The 10,357-nt window shown below is 48.6% G+C and overlaps 1 protein-coding gene across 1 annotated transcript; it reads right to left on the bottom strand.

Moving 5' to 3' along the window:
- Window positions 1–2,368: 2,368 nt before the first annotated feature.
- LOC148814010 (uncharacterized) lies at window positions 2,369–9,613 on the bottom strand. The gene is made up of 5 exons (XM_088907380.1): window positions 9,404–9,613; window positions 9,128–9,153; window positions 6,598–8,350; window positions 3,043–6,459; window positions 2,369–2,398 (listed from the first exon to the last, which is right to left on the bottom strand). Exons 1-5 carry the CDS (start codon window positions 9,611–9,613, stop codon window positions 2,369–2,371), a joined length of 5,436 nt encoding a protein of 1,811 aa, XP_088763506.1.
- Window positions 9,614–10,357: the final 744 nt, after the last annotated feature.

Below are 10,357 nucleotides of genomic sequence, written 5' to 3'. Positions count from 1 at the left end.
TCTGTCTTGTCATGGTCTGTCTGGCTCGCTGGATTACTGTCCAGGACATCTTCCTGTTCTCCGGAGCGGTGGCCCTTGCAGCGTGCTCCACTGCAGTGCCTCAACACTGCCAGCTTCGCCGTGTGCCGTAAAGATCATGCTGACCGCCGACTAGGCCCAGGAGCCCGTGTGCTGTACAACTACTGGAGCTGACTGGGAGGGGCTGCGGGCTCAGAAGCCCTGTCCATGTGCTCCAGCAACTCAGTGGGTTGGGTCACAGAGTCACCTCAAGGTGCCCCTAGGTGGATTCGTTTTCTGGAACTAAACAAGTATGAAAAGGTGCTGCACAAAATTAGTGTATTAGCCAAAAAAAAAACCAACTTAAACACCTAATTTAGCAGTTTGTTTCAATAAAAAAGCCACCAGCCACCAGCGAGGTACAGCAGGGCACAAGTACATTGAGCTGGTGTGATAAGTGCAGCATGTTGGTAGTGTGACTACATGACTTGCACAGTATGTCTCCACCCTGGGCCGACTCCAGTCCTGGAGGGCCAGTATCTCAATGGATTTTTATTAAGTTCATCTCTTAATGACCTAAATCCTCTACATCTCCTGATTAAGTGACAGCTACTCCCAGCTCTCCAGGTGTAGCTGCTGCTTTAAAGATCCTAGAAGACCTACAGAAGCACCAGCCCTCCAGAAGTGAGGCTTTGCCGTGTCTGGATGTGTCAAGGGGCAGGACCTGCAGTACGTGCTCTTATTGATCCAGGTGAGAGTGTAGAGGGTTGAAGTGCATCATCAGGCTTTTCTCACCAGCCTTGACTGGCCTCTATCAAGGTGCGAATGAATTCAACCAACTTCAGATCAGAGACAGGCGGCCTGCTAGAAGCTGCTCCAAAGATGAGAATCCTCATAACGGAAAGACTTAAGATACAGTCGGGCTCCTGGCCGATGCCACACAGTCAAAACGAAAGCAAAGGTGTGGTGAAACAGGAGACGCATCTTTCGTGCGTTATGGTAAGGAAGAACGGCTATGCCTGGAAGAGGAGGAGCCCCAGCCAGACTGATGTAATCCGGCTGCAACAGCGCCCGGCTCTCACTGGGGGTGTGCCCGGCTGGTGGAGGCCTATCGGTAACGACAGACGGGCAGACCTCAAGATCACGCCTGCAGGGCTGGGGAGAGGCCAGCGGGGGGTAGAATCACTTACTAATCTGTTCTCTGCGGATAACGAGAGCGAGAGTGTAAATCACCCACAGTGTCAAGGTTGTTAGTATCCCAGGAGGAGATGGGAGAGGTCTCACTGATGCAGGTGGGGACTGTACGAAACAAATACATAATGCTGAGCTTAAAAAAAAGAGCAGTGCTCTAATTACGCTTGTGTGTTTTTTAGAAACATAGATTTTTGGATATTGAGCAAACGTTTTGGGTCCACATCATTAAATCGTGATGAACGGATCGCTCATGAGATGATGTAACGCTCAATAGCACGAGTGGTGAGAACCCAGAAGGAAAACTGGGCTACATCAGCCCTTGACGGTCATCAAGCAGAGAGTTCTGAAAAACCATCGTTAACTTGTCCAAATTAAGCAACTGACTGATCCAATGAGGTTGTTCAGCTGGCAGGGAAATCATAGGACCCTCTTCAGGCCCGTGGATGGCCTCCTTTAGTTCAGGACATCCAGGTGTGGGTCCCGCTGCTTCCTGGGGGGGGCACATTTAGCTACAGTCATGCTTATTAATTGCCAGTTCTTATAACTGAAGTAACCGGCTCAAGGATGGCTATACTGATCCTTACGATGATGAAATAAATAATTAAGGAGCTGTGTGTGTGAGGATGTGGGCTGGAAGGGCTGCACATTAAGTGTTCCTGAGCTTCCTGAACGCAGAGGACATCTGCAAGAAAGCAAATGGGCTTCTGCGGCATTAAGTTTTAACTTCTTGCTCCCCCTAGTGTTCCACACTTGGAAGAACAGCTTTTGTGGACCATCATGTTGAATATTTTAATTTTAAGATATTATGTCCAATACATAACTCAGAGAAGATGCTAGATGTATGTTTTCAGTGATTCCTTACCTTTAATAAAGGAGAATACAAGCTAAGTAATGCCTATAGCTGCTTGTTAACCACATCACAAAACTGAAGTCAAAAGCATGTTTCCCGGATTTAGATGGCAGACAACCCCAGCAAACTCACCCAGTGACTTAAGTCACTGATCTGGCCCAGTGGTTTTTCATGCCCAGCCCTAGAGACTTGTAAAAGCTGACTTGGCCTTTCAGGGCATTCGAACTGATTTTTGCAAAGTTAAAATGTTTTGGAGGACACACCCACCCGAAGTCCAAAATAACACACCCAGGGACAAACCCACTTGATGCAAAAGTCTTTACTGCGTCACTGGAAAATCCGGTGCAGATCAGTACCCTGTTTCGGAAGACAAAGAAAGAAATCAGCCACATTTACAGGCACGAACTCGCCTCAATCCAGGTTTTTTATGGAATAAACAGACACACAAATAGTTGTACAAGCTATTTAAAAGACATAAAGATGTATAAAAGACACAGAATTGTTTAACATTGTACACCTCGTCACACACATAAATGTGCAGTTGAATGATAATTAGGAGACTAGTAAAATGAAAACGGGCATTTTATAAAATGCAATGTTCATGTGATCTTTCTTTTCAAATCATGTGCCAATCTGCATGTTACTATAGAGTGAATCTCTCTAGAATTTCAATATTTTTAAATCAATAACTCAACACTGGCATATCAGTATAATGTACTAAAAGCCGAAAATCTGTGACTTTGATCCATAACATAAAAAACAGAAAACTGAGCAGAATTTGTACATCTCATAATGAGAATGTAGTTAAGAAATGGCATAAAAAAACACTTAAAATACAAACCCCTTAAACAGAATCTAAAATAATCAACTGTATACAAAAAATCTTTTTCTTAACCATGCATATGCTTGCTAGTTTCTTTTCTACTTGCTCCCAGGACTCTTAAATGTGTGATGTAAAGATGTTCACTGCAGGATGAATAATTCTGCACTGCTGCTCTTACCGAGATGTACAGGTCCCCTTTGATGCGGATGCACTTCCTCCTGGATTGCCGATGGCCGGCGTGGACACCGGACGAGCTCGCCCGGCGTGGAGGGTGAGCCAGCTCAGCGGAATGTCCTTCTCTGGCTGCCCGGCGACGCCCAGGTGGGGACACGAACTCCCGGCCCTCTTCCTCGGAGCCCTCGGAGACAGGCGGCTCCGGACTCGTCTCGCCGGCCTCGGCCCCTCCCGGGCGGCGCTTCCTCTGGAACTCCCTCCCGCGCCGGTGGCAGCACTTCCAGACGCGCTGGGCGCGGGGGACGCCGAGGCTGCTGGAGGGGGCTCGGCGACGGGCCCCGAACGCGCTGGGGGAGAGCAGCCCCCGGGTGGGACTGGCAGGCTTGTCGGGGGTCTCGGTGGTTTCTTCTTTCTCTGCTAGTCCTGTTTCCTTCGGGTGTGGCCTCGTGGGTCCATCCAGAGCTTGTTTCTTGGGCTTTTCCGATTTCTCCATAGGTAGTGTTCCAGCAGGAACGTTGGCTTGAATAGATTCCTCAGAAAATGCACAGGAAGGACCAAAAAATTCTTCAGGGGTGCTGAATTTCTCTACAGACGCAGCGGGTAAGGTGAACCCCGTCTCACTGCCTTCGCTTTCCAGGGGTGTCAGCGGAACAGAAGAGGAGGAGAAGGCTTGCGGGAGGCCTCTCTGTTGCCCCACCGCCTGTACCCCCTCTTTCAGCGCTGAGTTCACCGTGTTCTGAGAAACGGATTCCTCCGATTGGTCTTTGACCACCGGGGATGAGGTGGATCCTTTCCCGGATGCCGATGGAGAAAGGCCGTCGATGGTCATCAGCCCCTGGTCTGTGGAAGAGGACGTCACCGCAGCCCTTTCTCCTTTTGTGCGTAGGTCTTGCACAACGGTGGCGGGCGGCGTCATCGATTTAATAGACGCGATCACAAGCTTTGGGTAGCCCCAGTGTTTGTGAACGATCTTCCTCCTGATGTTAAACTCCACTGCCTTCCTGTGCTGTTCGCTGATGAAGGGCAGGTCACTCAGGTCCACGACGATGTCATAGTGAGGCTTGGGCAACATGCGGCTTAAGGTGAGCAGGGGGGCTGGCGGCATAAATCCTTCTAATGACCCCTGGATCCTTTTAGGCAACCCCCATTGCTGCTGGATCTTCTTCCTGGTGATATGGAACTCCAGCCGATCTCCAAACTCTGCGGAGAAGAACACAGTGTCCATCCCCTTGACATCCACTGGAGCTCCACGAGGCAGGACAGGGGGAGGGGGGCGGGGGCTTTTGGGAACCGAAAGGGTTAAGGGCTCCGTGCAGGGGGTGGGCAGTCCCAACAACTGTTCCACATGCTTGCGTTTTAAATTCATTTCGATCTGGTCCACGACGTTCTGATCCATAAAAAGAATAACTTGTGGTCTTGTTATCAGAATACGCATGCCAGGGGCAATTATCTGCTTTAGGGTTTCCTTAATCAAAGGAAAAGTGGTTCTATATGATCCACTCACCATCTTTGGTAGCCTTTCAAATTTAATCTCCAAGCACTTCTTTAATAAACTAAACTCAAGTCTGTGTTGCTCATTAGTGTCTAATTTCTTGAGGGACTTGGAGGAAAGCCTGAAGCTCAGTATCTTGTCTAAATGCCTGGGAGTATGTTTATTTAGTTTTGTTGTTGTCTCTGGTTTTCTTTCATTGGGTTTACTGGAGCTCTTCAGTGGCTTTTGCTGTAGGAGATCCTGTGATACTGCTGGTGGTGGCAGAAATGCTTTAATAGATGTTATTTGTAGTTTTGGGTATTGCCATTTTTTCTGAAAGATCTTCCTCTTCACATTCAGCTCCACTGTCGTTTTGTGCTCTTCTGGGAAATAGGTCAGGGCCCCTAGTTCTACAGTGATGTCATACAGAGGCTTTGGAAACGCCTGGCTCAGGTTGAGCTGAGGAGCTGGGGGGACAAACTCTTCAAGGGACTTCTGAACCCTTTTAGGTAGGCCCCAATGTTGCTGGAGCTTTTTCCTCTGGATGTGGAACTCCAGCTGATTTCTGGCTTCTTCAGAGAAGAATGGGGTCCCCGCACCCTCAAACTCGACTACAGTGCCACGTGATCCAGCTGAAGAGGGAGGAGGTGGGCATTTTGGTGTCGTCTGTGCCAAAGTAGACACTCCCAGTAGGTGTTCAATCTGCTTGATCCTTAAGTTCATCTCAATGCCAACAACAGCCTGTTGTACCAAGAACCCGATTACATTTGTTCTTGGCTCCAGTGATACAACGCCCCTGTCAACGGCAGAGGGACCCCCACAGTGTTGCTGCATGATGTCCCGACGAGGGCAGTGCTGTTCTGTGGGTAAACCCGGGATGTCATGAACCTTGACACCCACTGTGGAAGGAGTGGACCTAGCAGGTGCATTGAGAGATCGTGCGTCTGCTGTTTTCAAGGATTTTGCACGAAGAAAAGCCTCCCTCCACAGGTGTTTGATGCGCTTGTATCTTATGTTTTCTTCAATACGGTTTAGACGTGCTTCTTGCATGAAGAGTACAGTTTTAGGTCTGGTCTTTCTGAAGGTGGCGCCTGGGGCAATCAGTTTTTCTAGGGGATGCCTTATAACAGGGAATGCAAGGGCGTAGGAGTACTGCACCATCAGTGGCAGTTTTTCATGACTGATTTGGAAACACTTCATGGTCATATGCATTTCCAAAACATCCCTCTTCTCGATTCCCAGCTTTTCCAGAGGTGTCTTGTGTTGAGATTTATTTTCACCCAGCAGGCTGTGCTTGGAGGACATTTTACTTTCTGTGCATTCACCAGGTAGGGTATTGAAAGAGACACTTATTTTCCCTGAAGATATGATTTCAGGCTCAGAAAGACATTTGCGCTTCTGCTTTCTCTCCTGAAAAACACTTTGTCCTGTTAACCTGTCCGGCAAAAATACTTTTGTGGCTTGTATAATCAATTTAAGGTGCCTCCATTTTTTGCGAATGATCTTCCTTTTGACATTTCGTTCCAGAGCTTTCTTGTGCTCTTCATCCATGAAGAGCAGGTGACTTGCTTGTACAGTGATCTCATATTGAGGCTTTGGATACACATCCCTCTGGCTGAGCTGTGGTGATGGAGACATTGAAGAATCTAGTGACTCCTGGTGCATCTCACACACCTGACTCTGGCTGAGCTGTGGTGATGGAGACATTGAAGAATCTAGTGACTCCTGGAGCATCTCAGACACCTGACTCTGGCTGACCTGTGGTGATGGAGGCATTGAAGAATCTAGTGACTCCTGGAGCATCTCAGACACCTGACTCTGGCTGACCTGTGGTGATGGAGGCATTGAAGAATCTAGTGACTCCTGGAGCATCTCACACACCTGACTCTGGCTGAGCTGTGGTGATGGAGACATTGAAGAATCTAGTGACTCCTGGAGCATCTCAGACACCTGACTCTGGCTGACCTGTGGTGATGGAGCCATTGAAGAATTTAGTGACTCCTGGAGCATCTCCGACACCTGACTCTGGCTGAGCTGTGGTGATGGAGGCATTGAAGAATTAAGTGACTCCTGGAGCATCTGAGACACAACTAAGAAATCAAGGGAGGGTTCTCTAAAACCCTGGTCACTTGTGTCCCAGACTGCATACGGTGATGTAGGGCTGCTGTGGATGTCCTCTGAGAGTGGTTTGTACTCAGCGCTTTGGTTGCTGTCTTCTCTCAAATAAGTGGTAGAGGACTTTGGCAAGCTCTCTTTCTCTTTCAGAAGGTCTTGCTCTGACGCTGAGTGAACACAGGGATTTGCTATATAGGCCTCATGAAGTAGCTGCTGTTCTGGCTGCTCTGTAGGTAAAACTTCAACCTGGAGCTCTTCGGAAATATCGGGAGATTCAGGCAACAAGTTAAGAATCTGGGCTTTGGGCGATTTTATTTTCAAGGCCTTGATGTGAAGTAAAGCCTGCCTCCAAAGATGTTTGATATGCCTGTGTCTTACATTTGCTTCAATGCAACCAAGATCACTTTGATTCATAAAGGGGACAGTCTTTGGTCTGGGCAGCTTGGATGTTGTGCCACGAGGAATTGCTTTTGGCATGTGACTTTTCATAACAGGGAAGGCAACAGCATAAGAGTCCCGCACAGTGTCTGGAAGCTTGTCATTGGCCACTTGGTACCACTTCATGGTCACATGCATTTCCAAAATTTCTCTCTTGCCCAGTGTCAGCTTTTCTAGAGGAGACTTTTCTTTGGGTTGAGAAGGTCCACTTTCATCCTCCAGATTGCACAAGCACATTTGGTCATGTGTGTCTTCAGCAGGGAGGGTAGTGAAAGAAACGCTTTTCCTCCTGACCGCTGGTGTTTCTACCTTTCTCAGGCTGAGCTGTGGTGCTGAAGGGACATGAGGATCCAGGGACTCCTCGATTACTTCCTGCACACATCCCTGATTCTGGAGCATCTTCTGTCCAGCGTGCAAGCCCAGTGGATCTCTGATCTCTGTGGGGAGGGATGCAGTCTCTGTTTCCTGAGACTCCCCTGGAGCCCCAAGTGGTGGGGCTGGAGGAGGTGGGGATGAAGCATTCGGAGCCTCCTGAGCTGATGTGTGAAGAACGGGCTCGCTCAGCAGTGGTTCGGTGGGCTTTTGTCTTGTGTTCACACTGATCACTTGGCCTAAGAGATCACATGTCTTCCAAGTGTCATAGCCAGCGTTCCCTGTCTCTGGGATTTCAGCTGGGGGGCAGGTCGGTGTATCCTTTGGAAGCTTCTCATTCTCCTGCTCCGCATTCTGGAGAAATGTTAAGGACCCAGATGTAGCAGTAGGATCTGATTTTGAGTGCTCAGCAGCTGAAGAGCGGCTTACAGACCGAGCATGGTGCCTGCTTAGTTTGTGACTTGTATCCTGAGCGCTGATTCGGCTGTGGCATTGGCATCTGCTACTTCTCCCTGCTGCGCAACAGCTGCAGTAACCCGTGATGCTCTGAGCTGGATGAGGACTCCTGCTGGATGTATGATGCTTGGTTGTGATGCAGCACCAAGGGTAAGGCTGGTATGGAGCTGGCAGCTGGCAGCTGGACAGGCACCAACAGGAGGTGTGATACCCAGTGGGTGCCCTGAGCACTTCCCTCCTCCCCCCCGTGCATTTGCGACGCCACGCAGACCTCGAAGCTGCAGGCTCCGCCTCACTGCGGGACTCTGCGGTGGTGGACGAGGAGACGTGGGCGTCGCTGTGCCCGCCAGGTGGTTTCCGGCTGCCCTCCCAGTCTTCCCCATGCAGTGACTCTTCCAGGTTACTGAACCAGTCGTTGTAAATGTGAATGATGTCCTCTGTAAAGTCTTTCAACGGATCTCTGTAAAGAGATAAGATCACTTTATTGGCCATATTCAATTTATTGTATGAGGAATTTGTCTTTTCGCAGACCCCAGCTCGCTCTCCATGAGACACACAGACAGGGAGAGAAGCCTGGGCTCAGAGCGCAAGGTCAGCCATTGTACAGCGCCCCTGGAGCAGTTGGGGTTAAGGGCCTTGCTCAGGGGCCCAACGGAGTAGGATTCCTCTGCCGTCTGCGGGATACAGACCAGCAACCTTCCAGCCACAGGTGCAGATCCTGAGCCACAATGCCACTGACTGCCACTGCCCAAAAACACACCGTCCTTTATGAGGCTTGGAGAAACTATTCGATGACTACAAAGTATGAGAAGATCATACGTACAGCTTTTATTTTAAACACATTCACAGGGTGTAAATAGGTCTGAAAACAGTGGGTTTCAAATTATATGTAAATATTTTTGCAGTTACAATTCATCAGGGCCATGAACAAGTTCTGAAAATGAGAAGCTATCTTACTTTTGAGTTTAAAAGAGCTAAAAGGACTTATGAACATTTTAAGTTTAAAGTGTCACAGCAACCTGGAGCCCCCAGAGGCACAAGGTGGGACTGCTCCTGGACAGGACACCTGACCAACACAGGGCATACACACACACGCGCACACAAACACACATCCACAGACACACAAACACAAACACACACAGAATGCATTCTAGTCCAGAACAGAGCTCCTGGATTAATACTAATTATAATTAATAAAACGAGTTCTTAGAACAAAATGAAGATTAAGAAAACTCACGTGTCAGAATCCTCTGAGTCTTCATTCTGTTTGTAAACAGATGAAAATAAACAATATTATGAGAACAATACATACAATTTTTTTTAATTGCTGAATTCAAATACCTATCGTTGAAAGCCAATAAAATATATTAGCAATAACTGAACAATAGCTTTTGTTTTGTTTTATCTTGGTAAGTTTTTTTTTTCGACATTTTCTAAAACGTGTTTTCTCATCACAATCGCTGGGTTTAGCAGGGATGATTCCGCGCAGGCGCCGCGCGTGTCTCAGCCTCACCTGGTCCGGGAGCGGCGCTCGCGACGGCCGGGACCACCTGCAGCGCCTGCGCAGCAGCAGCAGCAGGAGGCACGAGGCGACGAGGAGCACGGACGCGCAGCTCGCGACGGCTTTACCGTGCAAAAGCAGGTCGGTGCGCGAAACCGGGTCAGCGGGCTGAATACTTTCGGGGACCTGGAACCCGAAAAGCCCGATTACAGCGGCAAGCATGGTCGCCCCGGCCCGGCTACAGCCCCCACAACCACCTCCCGCCTTTGAAGGCTGCGACCAGGTCACTCGTCACCATTTTCGAGCGCGCACCTGTCCGTGGACAAAATACGGTCAAAGGTCCCCTTTGCCCTCCTGTATGACTCCTGTCGGGGTCTTCGTAAACCAGAGCACCAGATACAGCCAAAAACTAAACCCCAGTTAAAGTGCCAGACGAATCCGGTTTCAAAGGTTTTTGAATTCGTCGCATCACGACACGCGATGACAAAACAATGCCGTGGTGTGACGTAGATTCGCCGTAATAAAGGGGATTTACTGACTGCCCTGTGCCAGGTTTTTATTTTACGCTTACATACGTTAAATACAAGTTATGTTTGAGCACGGGTTTTGCCCTGAGGGCAGGATGTGCGGTGTTTTGGGGTTGTTTGTCTTCAGAGGTAGTGCTGGAGTTATTTGCTGTCAGCTTCCACCCTAAACTTAAGAAATACCGGCGGAATACCTCGGTTCTGTTACCAATCCTGGACTTTGATTGAAGCTTCTTTAAGTAGATAATGTGGGGAAATATGGGATTTGCCATGCATATTGGGATCTTCCATGTGGGACATTTTAATTTTCTTCCAGAAAGGCCAGTGCAATGCTTTTGCAACTTCCTTGTGCTTTTTGTTTGGTAGTAAAATTCTAAATACAAATTTAAACTTCATGGTTAAATGCTGATGAATATTCCTTTGTCTTAACATTAGCACAATG

Source organism: Atractosteus spatula, chromosome 28, assembly GCF_055471065.1.
Source record: "Atractosteus spatula isolate fAtrSpa1 chromosome 28, fAtrSpa1.hap1, whole genome shotgun sequence".
In the NCBI taxonomy this organism is placed as follows: Eukaryota; Metazoa; Chordata; class Actinopteri; order Semionotiformes; family Lepisosteidae; genus Atractosteus; species Atractosteus spatula.
Note: the sequence above shows the minus strand (reverse complement) of the source record. Positions and strands in the feature narration are given on the sequence as shown.

Coding starts and splice junctions, on each gene's coding strand:
- LOC148814010 (XM_088907380.1), bottom strand. CDS start 9,613: ATGCTTGCCGCTGTAATCGGGCTTTTCGGGTTCCAGGTCCCCGAAAGT. Junction 9,154..9,403: donor GAGCGCCGCTCCCGGACCAG/GTGAGGCTGAGA, acceptor GTTTACAAACAG/AATGAAGACTCAGAGGATTC. Junction 8,351..9,127: donor GACTCAGAGGATTCTGACAC/GTGAGTTTTCTT, acceptor ATCTCTTTACAG/AGATCCGTTGAAAGACTTTA.